General features: G+C 37.6%; 2 protein-coding genes across 13 annotated transcripts in view; one reads left to right on the forward strand and one right to left on the reverse strand.

Moving 5' to 3' along the window:
• brca2 (BRCA2 DNA repair associated) overlaps positions 1-27600 on the forward strand; it is a 170403-nt gene that overhangs the window by 105309 nt on the left and 37494 nt on the right. For 9 of the 10 annotated variants that reach the window (XM_069891592.1, XM_069891595.1, XM_069891600.1 and 6 more), the window contains 6 exons: positions 1012-1199; positions 5647-5817; positions 10401-10800; positions 15274-15429; positions 22097-22244; positions 25486-25610. In XM_069891592.1, the coding sequence (XP_069747693.1) occupies positions 1012-1199; positions 5647-5817; positions 10401-10800; positions 15274-15429; positions 22097-22244; positions 25486-25610 (1188 nt within the window). The remainder of the gene's footprint in view (positions 1-1011; positions 1200-5646; positions 5818-10400; positions 10801-15273; positions 15430-22096; positions 22245-25485; positions 25611-27600) is intronic. The other variant, XM_069891597.1, reaches the window with a different exon arrangement.
• The window catches only part of LOC138739474 (NEDD4-binding protein 2-like 1), a 111542-nt gene that overhangs the window by 8182 nt on the left and 75760 nt on the right, over positions 1-27600 (reverse strand). Inside the window, exon 5 of one of the 3 annotated variants that reach the window (XM_069891608.1) lies at positions 2009-2134. The exons of 1 other annotated variant lie outside the window; for it this stretch is intronic. In XM_069891608.1, the coding sequence (XP_069747709.1) occupies positions 2068-2134 (67 nt within the window). In that variant the 3' untranslated portion in view covers positions 2009-2067. Of the gene's footprint in view, positions 1-2008; positions 2135-4890; positions 4967-27600 lie in introns of those variants that run through there. One more of the 3 variants, XM_069891609.1, reaches the window with a different exon arrangement.

Raw genomic sequence — 27600 nt, forward strand, 5'->3', positions numbered from 1 at the left:
CGGGCTCCTCATGCCTCCCCGGTCACCAGAGCTCCCGAGTCCCAACTCTGAATCTTCCCCTAAGCCTACCGCCCAAGCACACCGGGGAGTCCGGAGTGTGCATGCGGGAGTAGGCCGGGCAAAGGTTTGGTGTTCAGAGCTCCATTGTGCCAAGGATGGAGGGTAGGGAAGGAAGGAGAGAAGAGGGAGTGATGAAAGGGGAGGGAATGTCATTGAGCCAGGTAGACTACTTTCCTTGATGATGCCAGGAATAGGGATTCTTCCAACCACTTGTGGCTGAGAGACAGTTGGACTGAGTTTGAGAGTGAGAGTTGGAGAAAAAGGTCAATAGGGAAGGTAAAGGAGAAGTGGAAAGAGAGAGGGAAGGGTGTTATCTGAAATTAGGACAATCGTTGTTCTAATTTCATGTCGAGTACATTTTTTTTCAACCTGTGAGGTCACTTTGGCTTTTTTAATTTTATCTGAGAGCCTCTCTTATTCGCAACAACATATCATAAATGCAAGATATTGACCCATTATAGAAAGGTTGTAAATTAAAAATTATACCAACTTAATTCTTAACAGTGTTATTAGGAAATGTATGTAATTGAGATTGTAAAAAATCTGTAATGCGTAGATAACCAAAAAAATGACTGTATGTTTAACCACTGGATTATTAGTTAATTTATTTAAAGATATACGAAGTTAGGATTCAAGAATAGAGATGAGAGAAAATTTTGTAACAGAATTAGATTCCAAAGAGACCCATATTGGACAGTTTTCACAGTTAATATAGTATAACCAGAATGTAAGGTTTCGTATAGTGACTGCACAATTATAAAACCTAAAGTTTGGCAAGACTAAACCACCATTCTTTTTACGTTTTTGTAATGGATTGTGGTAATGGTTTTTGTATTCAGGTGAGGATGTTTTGCATTGTATCCTAAGTCTGACACCGAGCTGCAATGCTGTTGAGGGCTTTTGAACTCCTTCTAAATGGCTATATATTGTTATATAATTTTAATGTATCAGTTATACAGTTATGGAGTGAGTAGAAGTACTCTCTGTGTACGATCAGAAAATGCAGAATCGTTCCAAATCAACAGTCAAGAATTTTTCTCTGAGGAGCTCTTGAAAAATAGCATTGGCCTGCACCTTGCAGATGGGAGTTGTCTTATTCCAGATGACAATGGGATGGCAGGAAAATATGAATTTTACAGGTCTGCAAATATATTCTATTTATCCTTTAATTTCAGTACAAGAGATTAAAATTTAATTTGAATGCATTGTGCCTCAAGATAAATGAAGAACAGTATTGTTGGAATAGTATCATGTGAAAACTCATCTACCTGATTTGCTTTGATGTTGTGCTTCCTGTTTTCACTTTTTTTTCCCTCATGCACAGGCATTTTGTTAAATTCTGCTATAATTGAAATATATGAGCACACATTCCAATTGGTTGGCAATCTACATTATCTATTCTTAGTGCAAAAGGTGAATGAATGTAGAATAGTTGCATCCAATTTTTTATAGAATAGTAAAATATTTCTATAATACTCTTTTGTTTCTCAACTACAATTGAAATAACAACTTGGTTTACATGCTGATCTTCTTTGCATAAAGTACATTTGAACTAATGGATCTTTGGAATTGCATATATGCCACACTGGCAGCCTTCTCTCTAATTGTAGGTTGACTTTCTGCTTTACATATGTGTTGTATCTAATCATACTGCCTCTAATTAGTGGTTCTACAAAGAATCACTGGTAAAATCCTCATGAAATAGCACATTCCTGACTTCTGTACTTCCACATTAAAAATATGCTTTCACCTTGTCCCCTGAGCTGCACTGTAAAGTGCAACACATTTATTTCATTTGGATTGCTCACCTTTATTTAAAATAGTACAATTGAACAGAGTTTATTTTTACTAATTTAACTTCCATTTATTTTTAAAAAAATTTATAGTAGTTTAAGATAGTTTTATTAAATGTATTATTTTTGAATATTTGTACATTTTTAAAAATATGTTTCAAATTGTCACGTTCATTTTAATTATTTAAATGAACCTTTGACAGTCAAAAGCCCATCAGGTCTTCTGAGGCTGAACCTTGAGGTGTCCGTGGAAATAGGTGTGACATACTAGACGAGCAGCTCTAGAAATTCAACAATTAACAAACAATCATTTTCATTAATAACTATTAATAACATAACACTTCTTACTTAACTCTAACTTAACACCACTATATGGAAATATCTATATGTGTGTATGGCAAAACCAAAACCATTACAGTTCAGACATAATTCTGAAGAGATGATTTTAAAGTTCATTCAGTTTTGTTTTGAAACTCAGATTCTTTAAATTGTTGCTCAGCTTCTCAAAACTAAAGATTCTTGCATAATAGTTTTCAGAGAATTCTTTCTTCATATGAATAATTTCCCCCTCTTGCATGGAGGTTTCAGTACTTGTGATCTCTGTGTGATGATTTCACAAACCCAGGCAAGGATTACATGAAGTGCCCATGTACTGCACACAGTCCTGCACACAGCAGGACTGCCCTCTCTCTCTTAAAGAGACAGCTGAAAGTGGTAATTCTCTTTCAAATGCCACTGATTCTGTGTTCTCCTTTGACCAGGAGTAACATGTAACTGTACCTTTCTGGTTACTGTATCTTCAATCTTGTCTTACTTACAGGATTGCCAAGCAACTTCTGGTTTCAAATGTCTCTAGTTTCAGTAATATGTTCTCTGAATATGTCTTTAATCATGTGACAACATCATTGCTTTCTTTCTTTTAAATATTTAATAATTTTTAAACCACATGGATGTATTCAATAAAACTATAAAAACTATACATGTGTGTAAAACACCCCCTCCCCTCACCATCTTCCACCCTCCACCCACCCTCCCTTTCAGAATATACCAAAAGAAAAAATAAGAGTCTGACAAATGACAAAACAAATAAAACAGATAATAGTCCAATCTCAATGGTAGTAATGAAGCTGTGGGTTACCAACAGGATGGGCTTTCAGAGAGCCCATTACATTTTCAAACTAACATCTTGTGAATATGGGCTCCATATTTTCCTTAAAAAATAATATTTATTATGTAAATCATGTGATCTTCCCAATTGGAATACAATACAAAGTTCAGCGTGCCATTTCTTCATCCCTAAATCTGAATCTGATTTCCAACTAATGGTCATGCACTTCCTAGAAACAGCTAAAGCAACTTGTAAAATTACAATTTGATACAGAGTTAACCTCAATTTAGGTCTGATCACTATTATTACCCAACAAAAATAACATCAGATCCTGTGGGAATTTAACTCCTATTATTTTCTCCAAAATATTTGCTACTTCTAACAAAAAAGGTTTTACCCTAGCTGATTTCCTGTCCACATCTAAAACATAAATCTGATAATGTTAGGTTCAATTTTGTTTTAATTTTTGAGGAGTTAAATGTAATTTATACAAAAAATTATATTGATCCAATCTATATCTAACATTAATAAATTTCATCATATTTTCTTTACACAATTGCATCCAATCATTTTCATCTATTTGTCTATTTAAATCAATTTTCCATCTTAGTCTAGAATTATGCATTCCTAATTTAGGAGCTTCTTTTTGAAGTTGTTTATACATCACCGAAATAAAGTTACTCAGACTGCCCTTACAAATCAATAATTCTAATTCATTCTGACAAGATAAAATTAAACTAGTACCTAATTTATCAACCAAGAAAGCCTTAACTTGATAATAACAAAAAAAGGTATTATTTGAGACATTAAGTTTATTCTTCATTTGTTCAAACATAATAAATCTGCCAGCTTCAAAACAATCTTCTATTTTCTTAATGCCCATTCTACTCCAAATCCTCAAAAATTGATTATCCATAGAAAATGGAAGAAGTCTATTTTGATACAAAGGCATTTTTCAAGAAATTAGACCTTTTCCACCTATTTCATAATCTATTTTACTCCATAATTAAATCAAATGTTTCAGTACAGGTGTATGTCTACTTCCTACTAACAATTTTGATTCCATTTATAAATAAAATCCTGCATACTATATTTCTCCTGTTTCACTCAATTTTGTTTTAACCCAAGTTGGAGCTTTATCTATATCAAACATCACATTTCTTAAATTGGGGAAATTGCAAACCTCCCAATTCATACTTTCAAGTCAGTTTTTCCAGAGAAACTCTAGCCATCTTTGCTTTCCATTAAAAACTTACTAATACTCGAATTTAAATCCTTAAAAATTTTTTGGGGACTCAAAAAAAGGAATTGACTGGAAAAGATATTGAACCCATGGAAAAATATTCATCTTTATATAATTAACTCTACCTACTAAAGTTATTGGTAAATTATTCTGTCTATTCAAATCTTCTTTAATTTTATTGACTAAAGGTAAATAATTCAATTTATACAAATTATTTAAATCATTATCAACCTTAATCCACAAATACTTAATTCCATCCTCTGGTCACTTAAATTGAGCAAATTTTCTACATTGAGTATAATTACCCTTAACCAGGGGCATAATTTCACTTTTGTGCCAATTAATCTTAAAACCCAATATTTCACCATATTTTCCCAATCTTATATATAATTGACAGAAAGAACTTATAGAGTCTTTCATATAAACCAAAACATCATCTGCAAATAAATTTTATATTCCTCCTGATTAACCTTTATACCTTTATTAGAATCTTATTCACTCTGCTAAAGGTTCTATTGCTAAAACAAACAAAGGTGGTGATGAAGGAGATCCTTGTTTTCTTGATCTAGATAATTGAAAATCAGAAGCAATTTGACCATTAATTACAACTTTAACAGAGGAATTTTTATATAAAGTTTTGACCCAATTAATAAATATAGATAAAAACCAAACTTATACCTTAAATGAGTAATTTCATCATTCCTCTCTTTGAAGTTTCGTCTATTCCATAAGTTTTATGAGCCAATGCCTCTAATCTGTTGGCTGACCACAAGCAAAAGCCTGTTTTTATTTAAATAGATGTCATCTGAGTTTTCATTCTAACAACATAGGTAAACAAGCAGAGTCTTTTTTTAAATTAGATGTCCTCCTTGAGCAACCCCATTGTCCTAGATATTTCACTGAACAAACACATAGTTTTATTGGGGTTGCTTACCAGACTTTGCGACTCCAAAATGGCTTCTCTCTGTTTGCCTGTGTCCAACCCACAAAATAACTTTACTAATATATATATGATTTTATAAGATTAATAACAATTCTGTCACATTAGCACATAGGCAGGTGTGAGTGTGGATTCAGTATGATCTAGGCCATTGAGTCTCCCTTCACAATGGTTCAGAATTATTCATGCATCTCCCTTCAAATGGATCATGGCTGAACCTACATCCCACATTCCACCCCCCCACCCAAGAAATATATCCTCTGATTCAGTAAAGTCCAAATATTTGCCACATTTCCTATAAAAGATATTTCTTATGATTTAATTCCTAAAGGGTTGATCACTTATTCTGAGATTAAGCACGTATTTCCAGACATCCACTAAGAAAAATCAGTTTCTTGCTATCTCTTTACAAATTCTTGGATGAGATCAGCATGTTATTGTATAGAAAACTCTCATTTAATGTGCTGCAGTATATCAATAATATTGTTTTTGTTTCCCCCAGAGCTCTTTTAGATACTCCTGGTGTAGATTCCAACCTAATCAGTGAAGTGTGGGCCTTTAACCATTATAAATGGTTAATATGGAAGCTTGCTGCCATGGAGATTGCCTTCCCCAAACAATTTGGTGGCAGGTGTCTAACACCAGAAAGAATACTTCTGCAACTTAAATACAGGTGATTGTTTCATTTAACTCAAAATTTTAGTACTAAAGATATTTAATTGGTTAATTTTGTTCTTCTGAAGCTTAGCTTAAGTTTGAAACTCAGCTACCTCTATGCCAGGACATGCCATGTCCTATTTATTTACCCATCGCAACTAAACTTCATTGTAAGCCACCTAACTCAGTTTTATTACTAATGATGATGATAATGAGTTTATTAATGTATATAATTTACAGTATGCATATGCAGCAAAATTAGTAAACTTAATTGAATTAAAAAAGATGATGAAATATTTAGTTATCCTAGTGCAAAATAAAAGCGACTCGTGCAATCATTTTGTGGCACCTAAACAGTCCCTGATTAGTGTAACAAAGGGAAGTTCAAGAGCCTCATATTTGTTGGAAAGAAGCCTGGATGTGCTGGTTTTCGGTGAGAAGAGGTTGCCAGGATGAATGGGGTCCTTTGCAATGTTGGCTGCCTTCTTGAAGCAGCATCTTACATAGATGTAATCAATGCGGACAGGTCAGAGCCTGTGATTGACCTGGCAATGCTTGTTGCCTTCTGAGTTCTTGGGCAATCAAATTCTCAAACTAGAATATGATGAGACTTGCCAGTGTACAACTGTAGAATTTTGATGGAGTATACAACTTTGTGTCAAATCTCCTTGGACTTCACAATTGCTCACTGTGTTGGCTAAGGAGAGGTCTTCTGAAATATGGACTCACAGGAACTTGTAGATAATGATACTGTCTTCTTTTGCCTTGTAGGATGTCCTTGTTTTACTTTCTTGGATGTGTTTGGCATGCAAGCCCTGCCACAGCTGTCAGAGTATGTCTGAGGCTCTAGCTTGATCTGGAGTTGTCTCTGACGATGATGGCTTTTCTGGGCTTGCATCTGGTCTTTCCGTATAACTGAATCTCTTGACCTAAATGCTACAGATTTAGTATTCAACATTTTACAGGTCCCTTGATAAAGTAGGTGGCCACTGTGGCATATTATATAACCATATAACCATTTACGGAGCAGAAACAGGCCATTCTTTCAAGTTAGCTCTTAAAATTTCTCCATAGTCTGTCTCCTTCCAACTTCTGTAACAGACCAAAATCATGTATATCATGTATGAGATTGCCAGAGCACTTGGAGGCACACAGTACAATAAGCAGAAGTTGGCATGGTTCCCTGAAGGGTAAATCTTTCTTGACAAATCTATTGGAATTCTTTGAGGCGATAACAGGAAGGACATACAAAGGAGAGTCAGAGGATGTAGTTTACTTGGATTTTCAGTCCTTTGACAAGGTGCCACACGTGAGATTGCTCAGAAAGATAAGCATCCATGGTATTATAGGAAAGATATTAGCAAGGATAGAAGATTAGATGACTGACAAGAGGCAGAGAGTGGGGATAAAAGAGCCCTTTCTGGTTGGCTGCAGGTAACCAGTGATATTCCACAGAGCTCAGTGCTTGGACTGCTTCTTTTCACATTTTTTTGTCAGTGATTTAAATGTCAGAACTGATAGGCCTGTGACCAAGTTTGCGGACAGTACAAAGATCGAAAGAGGGACAGATAGTGCTGAGGAAGCACTGAGTCTACTTTTCTTAGGTTAGAGTTTGGCAAGAAATGGCAGGTGGAATACAGCGTAGTGAGTGTATGTTCATGCACTTTGGTGGAAGGTATAAAGGTGTACACTATTTTTTAAATAGGCAATGAGTTCAGAAAGCAGAGGTGCAGAGGGACTTGGAAATCCTCATGCAAGGTTAACTTGCAGATAGAGTGGGTGGGAAGGAAGGCAAATGCAATCAGCCTTCATTTTGAGAGGGATAGAACATAAAAGCAGAGATATAATGTTGAGGTTTTATAAAGCATATGTCATACTAAGAGTATTGTAAGTAGCTTTAAATTTGAAATTTAAACATACAGCACGGTAACAGGCCCTTTTGGCCTTAGAGTACGTTCAAACACCTTACAGAGAGTGCTGGATTTGAACCCAGGTCACTGGCACTGTAATAGTGTTGCGCTAACTGTGCTGATCAGATTTAAGGGCTAATCTAAGATAAGGAATTGGGTTCCCTATCTAAGGAAGGATGTGTGGCATTGACACGTCTCCAGGAGGCTCACTAGAGTTATTCTTGGAATGAAAGGGCTATCTTATGAGAACTATTCAATGGTTCTGGGCTACACTCACTGAAATTTGGAAGAATGAGAGGGCATTTCATTGAAATATATTGAGATAAGGATAAGGAATTTTTTTACCCAGAGGATAGTGATTCTTTACCTAGAGGAACACATTTAAGATTCAACACTTTCATCTCCTCAGCAAACTTCAAAACTTGGGCCTCAATGCTCTACAATTGGATCCTGGTTTTCCTCACCTCCAGACCCAAGTCAGTGAGGATTGGCAAGAACATTTCCATTACAATCTCTAGCAGCTATGGAACACACAGGGATGTTTACCGGCAGTCCCTGTGTTAAATATAAGTTCCATTACCTAGCTCTGTCTTTAACTCAAATTTATATTTGTCGGAACAGAAAATATGGTCCTTACTTAGCATCAGTAAGACAAATGTTTATCTTAATATATAGCTTATTTAATATATATTTTATGTTCGTCACTTCCAAATACACTGAAACATCTTAAACAATAATACAGTACTGTACGTAATAATAAAAGTAACTACCGTACATAAGGTCTTGAAATGTTAACTATTGCTTCCTTCTTTGTTTGGCCTGACCTGTTTCATGCATTGTAGGTAAAATGACAGCAGGAATGGCTTTTGCTGACACTATGACAGTTTTTGTGTTCCCCCTCCCTCCCTCTCACTTGCTCCCAGTCCTCATGGGTGCCCCTCCCTCCCTCTCATTCACTCCTTGTCGGAGGGGGTGGCGGCCATGTCGGAGCAGGGGCGGGGATGGAGACCGTGTCGGAGCAGACGGGGGGAGACTGCGTCAGAGCGAATGGGAAAGGGGGGTGCCACTTCTGAAAAATGAGATTGAAATCAGATTGCCTACTGTTTTAGAAAAATAATTTAATTTAAATGAGACTCAACCATGCTTGAAGAGGAAATTGACACCATTCTACTTCCAGCCGTCTTGCCAGTTCATATCTACGAGTTGTTCATAAATTGGACATCTTCAACCTGGGGTCTGCCTGTACTTAGCCCACCCCTCTACTCCTTTACACCTACAGCTGTGACTTGGTACAACACCAACACCACATACAAGTTTGCTGACAATGCCACAGCAGTGGGCTGTATAAGAGGGGGTGATGAGTCAACATACATAAAGGAGATTGAAAACTTGGCTGAATGGCATACCAACAACATCATCTTACTCAATTCCACCAAGACCAAGGTTCTGATAGTAGACTTTAGGAAGTCTAAAACCAGAGTTGTGCAATCCAGTAATTATTGAGGAATCACATGTGGAGAGGGTGAGCAACTTTAAATTCTTGGGGTTCTCTATCTCGGAGGACCTACCCTGCACCAATCATAATGAAGTTGTGAAGAAAGGAGATCAGTGCCTCTACTTCCTCAGGAGTTTCTGGAGGGTTGGTATGTCATCGGAGACTTTGGCAAACTTCTGTTGATGTGTAGTGGAAAATGTGCTGATCAGATGCATCACGGCCTGGTATGGGGTCACCAATACTTCTGAGCGCAAAACCCTGCAAAAGGTTGTGGATGCAGCCCAGTACATCACAGGCAAAACTCTCCCTACTAATGAGAACATATGTTTGGGGCATTGTCATCAGAGAGAAGCAGCAATTATCAAGGATCCACACTACCCAGGACATGCTCTATTCTTGCTGCTGTCATCAGGAAGGAGGTACAGATGCTAGAGGGCTCATGCTAAGTTCAGTAAAAGTTAGTATCCCTCCACCATCAGATTCTGAAAGAAAAAACTCAAAAGACTCATTTAAAAATGACTCTTATTTTGCACATTATTTATGCTATATATTTTTTTTCTGTATTGTAGTCAGTTTGTTTACACTTCTTTCTTTATTTGCATTTCTGTCTTGTATACGATTCCTTTCTCTTGCGTACAGTTTACACATATCTATAAGTTGAAATTCTGCCTGGCACGCAGAAAAAGGAATCTCAGGGTTGAATATGATGTTGTGCATGTACCCTGACAATAAATTTAAACTTTAATGTGAACTATAGCCATGGATAGTATGTGTTTTATCACTTGTTCACAAATCTTCCCCATTTTATTTCATGTTATCCAGCTCTTGTACAGTTCTACTTTTTACAGTCTGCAACTAGCCTAAATATTTCCAACTTGTTCCCATTCACATTTCTTCTGACAAAATAAAATAGATGCAAGCAAACTGGTTGCATTGAATTTTGCTTGAGTAACAGTTTTGGTTATAATTCTTGTAATCTTTTGCAGGAAAGTGTTTTCCTTAATCTCTCTTTCAGATTTTTCATTATTTATTCTCCTTTAAGATAACATTCTTGAAGTTGATATAGTTGTCTATTAATTTGAGGAGAAGCATTTTGAATATGTATTTGCTTCAAAGAAAAGATTGAGTAAATGCCAATAGAAAATGTGATAATTGTGAAAATATGTTCTAATTAAAACAAACTTGTCATTGTAGATATGATGTGGAGATTGATCAGGGTCGTCGATCTGCTTTAACAAAAATTATGGAGCGGGATGATATAGCAGCAAAATCACTTGTGCTGTGCATTTCTAAAATTATAACACTGGGTTCAAGATCATCTCAAAATAACCAAAATCTCAATGATGCAGTTAAAGAGTCCAAAACTCCAAATGAAGCAAATGCCAAAAAAACAAAGAAGGATGTGTTATTTGGAGTTATTGAGGTCACTGATGGATGGTATGGAATTAAGGCCCTTCTGGATTCTCCACTCACCACATTGTTAAGAAAAAGAAGACTTGTAGTTGGTCAAAAAATTATTGTGCATGGGGCAGAATTAATAGGGTCACAAGATCCTTGTTCACCCCTAGAAGCTCCAGAGTCACTAATGTTAAAGGTAAGAATAAATGAATTAATACACAGTTGATGGTTATATAATTTTTACAATAATTAAAGATTTTAAATATTGTTTTGCTTTGTTCTGACACTTTATCAATAGCTTTTCTTCTTGAGTTTAGTGGAATACTTATTCTTTTCTCCTGTTTTATTTATTTGTGAATTTCCATGTTCTACAAAATAAAGCTCCTGGACGTGATGTTCCTTTTGCTTGATAATCCTATCTAAGTATTGTAAATACACTGGGTAAAGAGATAAATAATGTAGCCATATTAACTGGTAATCCTTTGGATTTTGGCCATTCTTAACCTTTCAAAATCTATACACTGGACTACAGTATGAACACCAGTAAAACTGAAATTTAACATTAGTACGAACCACCTAGCGGTTGGCTATAAAACCTGTCCTGGAAAATGGAGACATGGAGTACATGCGCTTTATGGTAGTCCCTGAAAACAAGGATGCATAGTTCAAGGGGTTAAGATGAGGTTGAATAAATCATTACACACAGTGTACATTTACGTAGTAAATCACAAGCCCTGCAGAGTGTTAAAGAACAGAGAATCTTAGGGCTACATGAAAGCGGACAGCTAAAGTTTGGCGTACTTGTCTTCATTGATTAGGGCATTGAGTACTTTTGGGTTTGAATTATAAGGAGAAGATGGGTCTTTACTCCCTGAAGCTTAGGTGCCTAGAGGGACATTTATGAAGGTTTATAAAATCATGGGGGTTATAGATTAGGCAAATCTTTTTTTTTCTTTCCCTGGGATAGGGGAGTCTAAAATTAGAGAGCATCAATTTAAGGTGAAGGGGAAGATTTAAGAGGGACCCCACAGACAGAATGGTGGGTATATAATATATAGGAGCATAGAGTGCACTACTCCATTCCATCGTGAGCTGATCCATTCTTCCACTCGGCTCCACTCCTCTGGCTTCTCCCCATAACCTTTGATACCATGACTATTCACATAGCTGCTACAACAACTTGGCCTCCACATCTTTGTTTTAAATGGGTGCCCTTCAATCCTGAAGTTGAGCCTTCTTGCCCTAGACTCTATCATAAGAAACATCTAATCTGTTCAGGCCTTTCAACAATCCAAATACTTCCATGTGGTTCCCCTGATCCTTCAGAACTTCAAGGAGTACAGTCAAATTTTCCTCATATGCTAGTCCCTTTATTCCAGGAATCATTCTTGTGAAACTTCTCTGTACCCTCTTCAATGCCAGCACCTCATTTCTTAAATAAGGAGCTCAAATCTATTCCAAGTGAGGCCTCACCATTGCCTTTATAAAACCGCAGCATCACATCCCTGCTCTTGTATCCTATTCCTCTAGTTATGAATGTCAATGTTGCATTTGCCTTCTTTATCACTGACTAAACCTGGAGGTTAACCTTCCCTTTGCATCTCCAAATTTTGAATTTTCTCCCAAGCAAATATAATCTCCCCCTTCTATTCATTTTACCAAAGTACATGCCCATACATTTTCCAATATTGTATTTAATTTGACAATTCTTTGCCCATTCTCCTACTTTATCCAAGCCTCTCTGCAGCCTCTCTGTTTTCCCTGTCACTCCCCCTCCACCTATCTTTGCACTATCTGCAAACTTAGCCACAAAGCCATTTATTCTGCAATCCAAATCATTAATGTACAAAGTAAAAAGTGGCCCTAACATCGACCCCTACAGAGCACCACTGGTGACCGGTAGCCAACCATAATAGGATCCCTTTATTCCCATTCTGTTTCCTGCTGTTCAGTCAATGATAACCCATGCTTAGTATCTTTCCTGCATTTCCATGGGCTCTCATCTTGTTAAGCAGCCTCGTGTGCAGCACCTTGTCAAAAGGTTTTTGAAAAAATAAATATATAACATCTACTCACTATTTGTCCTTTGTCTAGCCTGCTTGTGGTTTCCTCAAAAAATTATAGTAAGTTTGTTAGCCAAGATTTTCCCTTCAGGAAACCATGCTGACTTTGGCCTATCTTGTTAGGCACCTTTAGCTACTTTGAAACTTCATCTTGACAAGTGATCCAACAACTTTCCAACCACCAACATTAGGCTAACAAGTTGATCATTTCCTTTCTGCTACCTCCCTCCCTTTATAAATAGTGGAATGACTTTTGCAATTTTACAGTACTCTGGAACAATTCCAGAATATATTGATTCTTGGAAGATCATGGGAAATTCCTCCACAATCTCTATAGCTATTTCTTTCAGCACCTTGTCTGGGAGACTTGTCTACCCTTAGACCATTCACCTACCCAAGCACCTCTCTGGTGTTTGTGACTGCTCTTGCCTCTCTGACACCCTTGAGTGTCCGGTGTACTGCTAATATCTTCCATAGTGAAGATCGATGCAAAACACTCATTCAGTTCCTCTACCATTTCTGTGCCCCATGACAATTTCTCCAGCATCGCTTTCTATTTGCTCTATATTTATTCTCATTCTTTTTACTCTTAATATACTCTTTTTTAAAAAAAAAGCTTTTAGAATCCTTTATTATTTGCCAGCTTCATTTCAAGGTTCACCTTTTCCTTTCTCGTGACCTTCTTATTTACATTTTGTAAGATCTTAAAAGTTTCCCTCTCCTTTATCTTCCCACTAATTTTTGCTTGCTTGTAAGCCCTTTCTTATGCTTTTACTTTGACTTCTTTCGTCAGGCACAGTTGCCATTTTTCCATTCAAATATTTATTTTGGAATATACCCGTCCTGCACCCACCTTATTTCTCACAGAAACTTCAGCCATTGCTGCTCTGGTGTCTTCCTTGCTAGTGTGCCTTTCCAATTAAGTTTGGCCAGTTCTTCTCTCATACCTCTAGTCACATTTATTCCTCTAGTATGCTGATACATCTGATTTTAGTTTCTCCTTCTCAAATTGCAGGGCGAATTGTATCATATTATATTATGATCACTGCTTCCTCAGGATTCCCTTACCATAAAACAATTTTCAGTACAGAAACAGGCCATATTGGCCCTTCTAGTCTGCACCAATTTACGTGAAACTCCACTAGTTCCACCTACGCACTCCCTTACCCATAATCCTCCAAACCCCTCACATCCATGTATTCAACTAACCTCCTCTTAAATGAGAGAATTGACCCTGCTGCAACTACCTCTTCCGGAAAATCATTCCACTCAGCCACCACTCTGAGTGAAGAAGCATCCTCTTATATTACTCCTAAAGTTTTGCCCCCTAACCCTTAACTTATGACCCCTTGTTCCAATCTCCCCTACCCTAAGAGGAAAGAGCCTATTCACATCTACTCTATCTATTCCATTCATAATTTTAAATACCTCTATCAAATCCCCTCTCAACCTTCTTCGCTCCAAGTCCCAGTCTACTCAATATTTCTCCGTATTAAAGATTATGCAATCCAGGCAACATTTTCGTAAACCTTCTTTGTACCCTCTCAACCTTATTTATATCCTTCCTATAATTTGGAGACCAGAGCTGCACACAATACTCCAAACTTGGCCTTACCTACTTCACCTACTCCTTCAGTTCCCTTGTTTAGTCTGGTTCATTACACAATACCCAATCCAGAATTGCCATTTTTGTGGTCGAATCATCAACAAGCTGTTCCAAGAAGCCATCTTGAAGTCATTCGATAAATTCCTTCTCTTAGGATTCAGCAGCAAACTATTTTTACTAATCAATCTATGTATTGAAATTCCCCCATGACTATTGCAACATTGCCCTTTTTGCATGTCTTCTCTATTTCCTCTGTAATTTGCACACCACATCCTGGCTACTGTTTGGAGGCCTGTACACTATTTCTGTCCTGGTCTTTTTGCTCTTACAGTTTCTTAATTCTGCCCATAGGGATACTATATCTGAATCAATTTCTCCTCTCCAAATATTTAATTCCAATCTTAACCAGTAGAACCAACCCCTCTGCCTACCTTTCTGTCCTTCTGATACACTGTGTGTGCATGGATATTTCGTTTCAGGCTGTGATCTTTGAGCCATGACTCCACGATGGTCACCTGCCAACTTCCAGCTACCTTCAGTGCTCTATTCGTGACACTTTTCAATTTTGTTTCCAAAGTACCTCAAGTTAAAACCTTAATTATGTGCTTGCAATTTTTTTCCCTACTGACTGCCTATCCTTCCTCAAAATATCGCTACACTGTATCCTCTGCCCTATTCACTCCCCTCAGGAACAAGTGGCAAGACAAGGTGATAGTGGTGTGTGTAATTACTGAGTTTTAAATGACAATTAGACAGCTACTTGAATAGGAATGGTTTTGATGAGATTTGGGCCAAGTACAGGGAAATAGATTAAGCTTGAATAGACAACTTGGTGTGACAAATTGGGTTGAAGCTCTGTTTTCAAGCTGTAAAACTCTGGCACTTATAAGAAGTAAAAGGAAAAGAAAAAATTAGGAATAGAAAAATCCAGGATTTGTTTGCAACAGTAAAATTGCAACATATCAACAGTATTTCAACATGATCTGTTATCCAACTTTAGATTTCTGCTAATAGTACAAGACCTGCTCGATGGTACACTAAGCTAGGATTTCATTGTGACCCTCGACCATTTTTATTACCACTATCATCCCTATTTTGTGAAGGTGGAACGGTTGGATGTATTGATGTAATCATTATAAGAACTTACCCTATACAGGTATGGAAAAATGCAATAAAAATTGTTCACATTTTTTTTAATTGAGGAATTATTAAAACAGTAAAGGTCATGGAACACCATTGTTTAAATTAAATATTCTTTAATTGAGTTTTATGTGATGCTTGAAGGCTATTGGTGATACAAGGTGTGGAGATACAAGATTTTTCTTGTTTAGAGTCTTGTATATATATTGTGTCTTCTGGTTTCAAATTCTATCATATCTGTAATACATCTCCTTGCATGGTTTTTAATTATTCATCCTTTCAAATTGTTCTACTGGAACATTGTTTAATTCATTAATGAGCTAATCTTCATATTAAACAGTTGAAAAAAAATTATTTTTTCTCTGTATTCACATTGGATACAACATCCTAACAGTTAAGATCACGGCTGATCTAGTGACAGAATTGGATTATTAATCTTTAGTTAAAATTTAAATTTCTTAGTAAAATTATTTTGTGTGTTGGATACACACAATTACACACTTAACAGAATCCTTTTGAAATGGCAGCTGGCAGATCTCGGAGAATGTCTGCTTTTTCATTGTTCTACTTGAAGCCTGTTTGCTTAAAGCAGGGGTGTCAAACTCAAATTCACAGAGGGCCAAAATTAAAAACTTGGACTAAGTCGTGGGCCAAACTAAATATTTATTGAAAATTTTCAACAACATCTGCATGTTTTCTCTTCTTTCAACATATGTAATGTTAAACTTTTTCTTATTAAAATAAATGTTTAATAATAGTTTTGGTTAAACTCTTTCCAGAAGAAGCATTAACAAATGAGAAAAAAAATATTCAATAAATCATATTTCTCTATAGCCTTTAAGCTCCTTTTAAATGTTGTTTTTTTTCACAAGCCAACAAGTCAAAAAAATAACAACTTGCTTCAATGAAAATCCAATCTTTCAACTATGAACAGTCCAAAGTGAACCAAAGAAAATATTAATCCAAGCTTAGCTTGCTACACTGTGATTTACTCTGATGCACCTGGGTCTAAACCAGGTTCTTGGCATCTCTTCTTAGATGCAAGTTCATCAAACTCTGGGGTCAGACTCTGAGATGAGGAAATCCTCAGGACTGAATGAAGGTGCTCGTCAGTAAGACGACTCCTGTGTGGTGTTTTGTTTATCTTCATCAAAGAGAAGAGTTGTTCGCAGAGATACGTGCTGCCGAACATTGACAGCATTTGAGCAGCTTGTGCACAGAGTTGGGGCAGTGTGTCGGGAAGGAACTGTGGGAACTGCGCAGCACCGACAGAGTCACACTTTGACTTGAGCGTGTCATTACACTGGAGCTCAATCAGCTCCATTTGGAGGTTGGTTGGAGCGCTTGTCACGTCAAATGCAAACGGATTGCTGAGTAGTTCAAATCTGCATTTCTGGGCTTCAAAGTCAGCAAATTGTCAGGAAAACTCCACACAAAGTACGCTTAGTTTTTCAGCAAACTCTACACTGGGCAACACGGCAGGTGAGATCTGTTCTTTCATAATTTGGCAGCACAGAAAATGAGCCATGTTTCCCTGCAGCATCTGAGTCTCCCACAAGCACAACTTGGTTCTAAAAGCCCTCACTGCACTGTACATGTCTGTAATGACGTGCCCTCATCCCTGAAGCTGCAGGTTTAGCGCATCGAGATGGCTCACGATGTCACACAGGAATGCCAGCTCACATTGAAACTTTTTATCCCTGAGCTCTGTTGTGTCTTTGCCTTTGCTCTCCATAAACAGACATATTTCTTCACGCAGCTCAAAGCATCTCTTCAGTACTTTTCCTCGGCTAAGCCATCGCACCTCTGTGTGATAGGCCACGTCTCTGTATTCTGACCCTAACTCCTCCAGAAAGGACTTGAACTGGCGGTGATTTAAACCTTTGGCTCTTATGAAGTTAACTACTCGAGTTACAGTGTTCATAATATGCTCCATTTTCAAGGCTTTGCCACACAAGGCTTCCTCGTGGATTATGCAGTGGTAAACTGTAAGCTCACCTGCATGATTCTCCCGCATCTTCTCCCGAATCCTGCCCACCAGTCCACTTTTCTGACTGCACATCGCGGGCGCACCATCTGTCGTTAGTCCCACAAGTTTATCCCAAGGCAGCATCATTTCATTGAGACATTTGGACACCTCCTCGAAGATTTCTTTTCCTGTGGTTGTGCCATACATGGATTTTAATCGTAAAAGTTCCTCTGTAACGGAAAGTTTCGTGTCCACTCCACGGATGAATATTGATATCTGGGCAGTATCTGATGTGTCGCTGGTCTCGTCTACAGCAAGTGAGTATGCCATAAAATCTTTCCCCTTCTTCAGTTGTTCTTGTAGATTAGTAGCAAGCTCACAAGCACGCACAGCCACGGTGTTTCTGCTCAGGCTCACATTTAAAAACGCTTGCTTTTTATCTGGGCAAATGACATCGCAAACTTTGAGCAGGCACTTTTTAACAAACTCTCCCTCCGTAAAGGGCCTGGCTGATTTGGCGATCTCTGCGGCCAGAATAAAACTAGCCTTTATAGCAGCCTCACTTTGGAATTCTGCTTTGGTGAACATAGTTTGCTGTAAAACAGATTTCTTTTCATCTCCTCCACCTTCTGGAGATTTTGCTTCTCGTTCAGATCCTTATACCTGTCCTGGTGTTTCGTTTCATAGTGTTGTCGTATGTTATATTCTTTAACTACAGACACGCTGGCTCCACACACAAGACAAACAGGTTTGTGTTTTAAAATGATGAACATACAGTCTGCCTCCCACCTGTCTTGAAAGGTCCTGTTTTCTGTCTTTCGTTTGGCCATTTTTCGTAAGGGGTTTATTACATGTGAGTTCGGCGACAGGTCGCAGATGCTAATGAAAGTAAAGAGAGGAGGTGGGGGTGATTAGCGGGCTGACGGGCCGGCGCCAACTCATTTGCAAAGCATTCTGGGATTTGTAGTATTAGCTGTGCATGCGCTATACTGGCGTGGCGGCCAGCAGGCCAGCTCTAATACATATTTGATATGATGTTGCGGGCCAAATATAATTCTATCACGGGCCAAATTTGGCCCGCGGACCTGAGTTTGACATGTGTGGCTTAAAGAGATAGTGACTCTTTAAGAGTCTTTGAGATAGTGACTCAAAGTTGTAAACAGTCATATGACAGTTTTACATTGAAAACTCAAAACAACTGGTATTTGCTCAGAAGCATCTGTGTACACACATTGCCATTCTGCTGGCTGGTCTCAGTGGACAAATCGGAGTCATACTCATACTTTTGGAAGAGGTGGAACTTCAAAGACAGCAATGATGTCATGTCACATGATTAAAGATATTTTCAGATAACGTATTTCTGAAACAGACATTTTGAAACCAGAAGACATTGATTGACCATTTTGTAAGTCTCAGGATTGAAATACAGTAACAATCCTTTGGAGGAGAAAGGTTGCTTGTGTTCTCCTTATGAAAAGGAGGAACACTGAAAACGTGGTTTTGAAGAATTTAGCCACTTAGCTGTCTCTTTGAAAAGAGGATAAATTCATCATGACCATTTCTACTTGGCTCTTTCATGAAACCCTTGCCTGGGGTTTGTGAAATCATCATGGAAGAAAAATAAGTTCTGAAATTTCCATGCAAGAGAGGAAAAACATTCATATGAAGAAACAATTCTTTGAAAACAACTCTACAAGAAATTTTTGAGTTTTGAGAAATTTAATGCCTCACACTTACTCCATAATTGCTTTTAAACAGCAGCAAAGTCTGAGTTTAAACACAAAAGCTTTCTGAGACTGAATTTTAAAATCATCTCTTTGGAATTAAGCTGAAACTGTAATGATTTGGGTTTACACACACATAGGGGCGCATAGTGGGGTTGAGTTAAGTTTAGAGTTAAGTAAGAAGCATTAAGTTATTAATAGTTATTAATAAAAATTGTTTGAAGATACCATTGTCTTGTTGAATTTCTATTGCTGCTGGTCTCGTACATAACAGATGTATTTTATCTTTTAACCCATTCTCCTGGCTTCTCCCTAAAACTATTTAAATATCTTTACTAATCAAGAACCTATCAATCTCTGCCTTAAATGAACCCAAAGACTAGGCCTCCAGAACCACTTGTGGTAACACATTCTACAGATTTACCACCCTCTGGCTAAAGAAATTCTTCCACCTCTCTGTTCTAAGTGGAAGCCTTCAATTGTGAAGTTGTGTCCTCTTGACCTAGTCTCTCTCGCCATGGGAAATAACCTTTCTTACTGCCTTTGAACATTCAAAATGTTTCAGAGATTCCCCCGCGGCCCCCATTCTCCTAAATTTCAATGAGTATAGGCCAAAGCTGTCAAACGCTCCTCGTATGATAACCCTTTCAATCCCAGAATCATTCTAGTGAACCTCCTCAGAGCCCTCTCCAAAGTCAGTACATATTTTCTTAAACAAAGAACCCAAACTACTCCAAGTAATGTCTAACCAGTGTCATATAAAGCCTCAATATCACATTCCTTTTGAAATTAATGCCAGCATTGTGATTGCCTCCTTCACCACCAACTCAACATGCAAGTATATCTTTAGGCTGTCCTGCCCGAGAACTCCCAGGTCCCTTTGCATCTGGGTATTTTCAATTTTATCCCCATTTAGAAAATAATCTGCCTGTTTAATTTTGTGACCAAAGTGCATGATCATACACTCTCCAACATTATTTTTATATGGTAAATGAAATACAATGATTGTCCTTGATGTTATACATTTTCTCTTAACATTTTGCTGTTGTAATTTTATGCTTTGATCCCATTGATCCTGAGCTTACAGCAAGGAGTCAAGGTGAAAAATTTTTATGGGTCAGAAAATTGGCACTATTTATCCTTGTGTCTCCAACCATGCAATGTTTCTGTCCAATTTGGATTAATGATTCCACAAGGGTCTAGTATATTGTTATTTGGGCTATTTGAATGCAGAACAAAGAATAAACTGCTCATGGAACTGAATTAGTTGAGCAGCATCCATAGAACAGTGTACATTGGGCATTGTATCTGACAATATACTCAGTATCATGATAAAAACACAAATGCTGGAGAAACTCAGCAGTCACACAAGCAAAGATAACCAACATTTTGGGACTGAGCCTTTCATCAGGGTTAAAATGACTTGCAAGAAGCCAGCAAATATTGTCGACATGCTTTGAATGTCCCCTTGTAACAGCCAGCTTCAAGGTTGTGGTTAGCTTTCTGCGTGTTTAAGATAAACAATCAATTTTGTATTTTCCTTTGTTCTGTGAAGATGAAAAGAATGGAGGTGGTCCGAATACTTTTATTGACTGTTATAACCACTGTTTTAATTGTCGTTTTAAGCATTGTTTAATTGTTTTATCCTAGTTTTTAGTACCGTATAAGAAAGTTGTAGTAATTGATAAGGTTTAATAAACTGTAAAAAACAACTCAAGTGTAACTTCAGTACGAACTTTTCTTTGAATCATAAACGACGACACTCTTTCCACATGATTTTAAAGGAAGATAGTTGCAATAATAAGGATGATATTATCAATTTGGCTCCTTCAATCTACAATATTGTGTTGACCATATAAACTTACTCCATAGCAATCTCACTCCTTCCTTCTTCACAGACCATTACCCTCCATTTTTCTTGCATCCATGTGCCAGTTTTTATTGTACCATTAATGTCCCTATTGTATTAGCTATCCACCATTCTACATAGCTTTTTTTAAAAAAACTACCTCTAAGATTCTCCCTAAACTTTCCTTCACTTACTTTAAATAAATGTCCTCTGGTATTGGCCATAGCTGCCCTGGGGGAAAAGGTGCTAGAGGTCCACCATATAATCTTATCTCTTTTAAGTCGCCTCTCATCTTCCATCGCTCCAGATTGCACAGAGTTAGGAGACAAAGCGTGATAGGCTAAAACAGACAAAGGTAAAAGAGGCACATGAAGCCAGGTGGATGAAGGGATTGTGCTGGAGACAGCTGCTGGAATCTGATAAGTAAGGAATGTAATAATATGAACTATTAAAGGAGATGTGAAAGTAGATAACCAGAATGGGGAGATGATCCAGTGGGTGAAATGTGTGGGTAGTAGGAGGCTGGAACCAGGGAGAGTGCAGAAGTGAATGATTGGAGGAGGGGTGTTATAAGAAAGGGAACAAAAATGGGAGAACCAGAGGTGAATCAGAAAGAGAGAGAGAGGTCAAGATTACCTGAAATTGGAGATTCCTGCATTTGCAGTCTCTGGTGTGTCTATTTAAATATAAAGTTTTTTTGCAGTACAATCTGATGGACATATTTATTGCATGTGTAAGGTAAAACATCATGAGATGGGAATGTGTAAGGAGTTACCCTGTACAGGGCTGTAACAAGATGTGAATGCATCCTTGTACTTACAAGATAAGAGAGACATTGATGGATTGAGAGGCAGGAAGCTAGCAGGGAAAGGATAGCAACAGTTTTAGTCATTGGACAAGTAATGATATGATGATGTTCTAAGCATGTATCCAAGGGTATAAAAAATCACCATTTTGCTGATAACGGCAGAATGCATTCTCCGACTAACATTGTTAGTCGCAAGTGTTACAATCCGGTAATAAAGAACAAAGAACCCTGATTTCGACTCAGTCTGGTGTTTGTCTCACTCATTCATGAACAAAGCAGACCTAACACATGATATAATTTGTATTTCTAAAAAGTCGTGTATTTTTTCTTCAGTGGCTAGAAAAGTGTGCCAATGGAATGTACATCTTCAGGAATGAACGGGCAGAAGAACGAGAGGCTCAAATACATAATGAAAATCAGCAAAAAAAGCTAGAGATGTTGTATGCCAACATTGAAGCCAAGCTACAGGATCAATATAAAGGTAATGCAACTGTAAATGGATGTCATTCAAAGAAACCAACTATATCTTTGGTGGGTTTTATTTAATTAATTTTATTTGAAGCTTGTGACACTTATCTGGATAATAACAATTAAATAATTTTTCTGTTGTTAACACAATCAGAAACTTGGTATAAATTATGATTGTATGGTTATATTTGTGCTGTTTAATAGATGATTAACATTTTGCACTAACCCATGTTGATATTTAAGACTTATGTAATGAAATTGAGATTCAGGAGAACCACTAATATTTAGCTGAAGTTTTCCTCAAAGGAATTGCTCGTGTCGAGTCAAAATAAGTAAATCGAAATAATTTATGTTGCTTTAAAAATTGGAAAAAATGTTTAAGAATAGCAATATTTAAATGTAAATTGAATCACAAGGCACTGCCTTTTAAAAATTGATTAAAATCTAAGTTTCCTTTGCAAATTTATATACAGTAGGCTATCGTGTGTAGTTGATAGAGACACATTTTTCTGCTACAGGCAAACCATTGACTATACATAGACCGATATTTTCAGTGTTCATTTATTGAAGCTGCAAGATTTAAAGAGTCATTCATAATTTGCATATTTGTGTTGTCTGCTACAGAGTGCTTTGGAAATGCCGCTAATTTTGGTGTGTTCTGCTGTTTGCCTCAGTGACTTTTAGTTAGGTCCTTTGTCATTTCAGCACTCTTACTTCCTTTCTATAGTTTGCATAAGCTGGAGCTACAAAACAGGTTTGGAGGTATGGTAGATAGAGGAGAGAGACCTCATGTCTTTAGCCTTGACTCCCTAACTAACCATTTCTGGGGGCTGTACTCCTACCTCTAATTCTCTGAAGAGCAAAGTTTCTGATAGCTAAAAATCTTTCAATAGTGCATTAGGTCCTAGATGTACCTATGTAGAAGGAGAAATCTGAAGCCAAACACAATCTGCAGGAGGAACTCTGTAGGCTAAGCAGAATCAGTGGGAGGAAAAGAATGGTCAATGTTTTGAGCTGAAATCCTAAATATTCTCTTTTTCTCACTGATGCTGCTTGATCTCTTGATTTTCTCAAGCAAATTGTGTTGGATGTTTCTGGCCATTGAGATTAGGTCACTGATACTCAAAATTTCCAAGGCTCCAGATCACGGGTCTGCACTCTATTCTAATTTGCTGAAAATTAAAATATTAGGGAGCTTACTGATGCTCTCTACTTAAGTCACTTTGCCTTCACAAAAGAAATAATCATGCTAAACAAATGTGAAGATTATATTTTCTGAAGAAGTTGGGGCTGTTTGAAAACTTTGGGTTCTCTTTTTGGAATGAAAAGCTCTTAGTAATTTGAAAAGTATAGTACTTTTATGTTTAACCGAGGAAACTATGATAATAATTTTCTCATGGCTAAATCCTTGCCAATGGAGAATTCACATGGCCTTTGTTTCTTTGGAAAGTCCATTTTTAAGCTACCGTTTAAATAAATGAGTCGTACATGGGGTATTTTTAATCAGAGAGTTATAGTGATACAGTTTCGAACTAGGTATTTTAGCCAACCGAATGACCAGCAAGCATCCATTTTTACACTAATTCTATTCTAACCCATTGTATTCTCCACATGTACCCCTAGATTCTACCACTTGGTTACAATGCAGACAAATGGGCAATTAGCACAAGTTTGGGGTGTCAGAAAAAATCGGAGCATCTAGAGGAAATACATTCCCAGGGAGACCATGTAATTTCCACATAAACAGCACTTGAGGTCGGGATTGAACCTGGGTCTCCGGTGATCACTAGCTCTGAAATTCTGCATCACTCACTTGTCTTCAACTCCTGTATATGTTTTAAGTAGTCCTCATCTGAGGACAAAGCTTTTATAACGATTGCCATACAATGACCCAGTCCAACATGCAACTCTGGGATCAACACTGGATCCACTCTATAGTCCTCTGGGAAGAGCATCATTTGACAACTCTGTTTGAAGTGACACAAGTTTATAGCTGGTTTGCATCACATAGTTCTTATAGTCATTTTGCAGCTTAAGTTGAGCAGAGTTCTGGAGCAATCTTAAGAATCTGCAGGCCACAAAGATTTTTGATTGTCTCAGCCTGCATATCCTTGAAAGCAGACATCAACTCCCATCAGCTGATACTCCAGGGGAATATCAGTATTGACTGGCCCGATAGGTGTTCATCATTTCAAGATCAGAAACCTACTGCTGGGTTTACATTGTGTCCTGTGATAGTTTGGAGGTGAATTCTTCCATTCACCTTGATATAGTTACGTTTTCCAAATTGATCAGAAAATGTGCATATTGAGGTTCAGCCATATGAGGCTTCCTGTGAATGATCTTGCACTGTAGTCCTCATTTGTGTCTCCAGGACAATAATGACTCTTCATAGGAACTGCCCTAGATTTTTCCTTACGACATTGAATGAACTGCTCTGGCTATTGCTGATGCACTTCTAATCTAATCCGTTCAGCCTCCGTGGTACCAGTATCATAGTAAGTGGTATGGCTAGCATAGTGGTTAATGCAACACTGTTACGGTGCCAGTGATCGGGACTGGTATTCAAATCCTGAACTGTCTAGGAATTTTCTACGCCCTCCCCATGTCTATCAGTTTTCCCCAGAGCTCTGGTTTCCTCCCACCATTCCAAATAAACATACTGGGGTTGTAGATGTAATTGGGGGCATGGTCTTGTGGGCTGAAAGGGCCTGTTACCATGCTGTATGTTTAATTTTTTTAAAAAAAATCTGATTTAGTGTCTTGTCCTCTATTGTAGTGTGCCCATCAGAGCAGTGGGATGAAAGCTTAGTATTTTTTTGATAGGCTGCAGAGATGAGATAAAGAAAAAGGGAAGAGCATGGTCATTAAGAGTGTGTAATATTGTTATATATTGTGGATAGGCACGAGATGTATCTAGAAGAAAAGGATACAGAATAAAGATCGAGAAGATATGTACGCCTTAGCTATATTGGGGACTGTGTCCTGCATTATGAAAGTATCAGGAAAAGTCTCCCCTTCAGCCTGGTGAGTCTGAGTCAAAGGTAGAAACCTTGATTTGGACAACTCTCTTCTGTAAAATAAAGGAAAAAATTATTTGCAAAGAAAAATTTTGCAATTAAATACAGAAGCAAAGAGGAATATTAAAGCTAACAAATTACTATGATTTGCTGTGTGGCAAGGTGTGGTGGTTTAAAGTGTAAAAATAAAGTTAACAGTATTAATTGAAAAAATCTTGCTTTTTAAAAAAAAAGTTGACAAGAAGGAAAAAGAGGAACACAAAATGCAGAAATTAAGTGAACAACAAGTCACAATGCTTCAGGATGGAAGAGAGTTGTATGAAGCAATACAGAATTCTTCAGATCCATTATCTGTTGAGGTAAAAATGTGTGCACTTTACCAATTTCATTATTTGTATATGGAGGAAGCTGCTTTCCAGTTTTCATAGTCCATTTCTGATCGTTTGAATGCCGTATCATAAATATGATGAAAATGTTTGCAATCATCAACTTTTTGAGCAGTGAGTCCCAGGCTGTCGTGTTTTGGATAGAAATGTAGAAATATTCCTATATTTTCTCTGCGTAGAACTGCCTAACCTGCTGAGTGTTTGCAAGGTTTCTGATTTTACTTCCTCACCTACATTCCAAAGCTTTGTCTAGTTGATTTAAGTCTATATCTCAGTAACTGACAATAACATGGTCAGTTATCAAGTTTATTAACATCTGACTGTACATATGCAACCAAATATGGTCCAGAGAATACACATACAGATGTAATACACAACACAATAATCACATGCATGCAAAAAATATATAAAATGTGCATAAATGTTTCAGAATATTTACTCATGTCATTTATAAGAGACCCAAAGTTTCATGATACTGTTCATCAACCTCACAGAAGCTATTTACCAGCCAGACAGTCCTGATTTTGATGCCCTGTACCTCCTTTCTGATGGCAATAGGTTAAAGATTCTGTATGATGGATGGTAGGGATCCTCAATAATTCTTTGAGACTTATTTAAGCAACGCTGCTGGTGAATATTGACAATAGCGGAAAGGGAGTCCCTAGTGATCTTCTCGGTTGTTTTAATAATCCTCTGTATTGACTTCTACCCGATGCTTTGCAGCTACCATAACATACACTGATGTAGCCACAGGATATCTCAGTTGTGCTCCTGCAAAATCTTGTTGAGATGGGGGCTGGTAGCCTTGCTCTTCCTCAACCTCCTTCAGACGTGTAGGAGCTGCTGCACCTCCCTGTCTAATGAGGAGGTATTGTGGGTCAAGGATAGGTTGTATCAGGAAAACTTTATGCTCTCTGTTCTCCACTATGGAGCCATTGATGTATAGTGGAGAATGATTGACATTCATCCATCTAAAGTCCACAATCATTTTCAGTGATTTATCCACATTGAGGAACTGGTTCCTGTTCTCCCAACCTCCTCTCTGTAAGCCAATTCATCATTGTTGCCATTGAGGCTAGCTTCTGCTAACCTGATGAATCTGTTTGAACTGAATCTGACAGTCCAGTCATGAGTCAGCAGTGGGCTGAGCACACAGCCCTAAGGTTTGCCAGTGCTCAGCGTGATGCCAACCCAAACTAAATGTCTTTTGGTCAGAAATTCAAGATCTACTTTTGCAGACAGCTGTTGAGTTCCAGTCAGGATGTTTTTTTTCACCAGCTTCTGAGGTATGATCATATTGATGCAGTCCATTACCAGTAGCTCAAAGCAATTCATGATGGAATTTTGAAGCCACTTGCAATTTTTTTTTAAAACATGTCTCCTATATACAAGATTGTGATTCATATAAAGACAAAGGCTGCAGATGTGGAATCAAGCAAATCAACCACTGCAGGAACTCAGGGAGAGAAGTGCTCAGTCAATGTTTTGGGTCAAAAAACCAGTTCTAGACCTGAAACAGGGTTTTAACCCACAATGTTGACTGCTCTAAAATGTTGGCTGACGTGTGTTGAGTTCCTCCGATAGTTTGTTTTAAGTAATTGATATGTGCCATGACGAACAAGGACTTATCATTAAGCATCTATTGAGGGAGAGATGAAGTCTTTCCAATATAAATCACATAACTGTAGAGTGCATTTGAAATGAAATAAACCAGCCAGAATTAAGAAAAGACCTGGACCTCATGCAATTTGCCTATTGCCACAATCGTCCTCAGCAAATGCAATGTCACTGGCTATAACACTCAGCCTGGATCACCTGGACAACAGCAATACCTACATCAAGTTGATTTTCATTGATTATAGCTCAACTTTCAACATCATGATCTGCTCAGTACTGGTTGGCAAGCTTCAAAACCAAGGCCTCCACCTCCCTCTGGAAATGGATTTTTGACGTCCTCATTGGA

The sequence above is a fragment of the Narcine bancroftii genome, chromosome 7 (assembly GCF_036971445.1).
Source record: "Narcine bancroftii isolate sNarBan1 chromosome 7, sNarBan1.hap1, whole genome shotgun sequence".
Taxonomy (NCBI): domain Eukaryota; kingdom Metazoa; phylum Chordata; class Chondrichthyes; order Torpediniformes; family Narcinidae; genus Narcine; species Narcine bancroftii.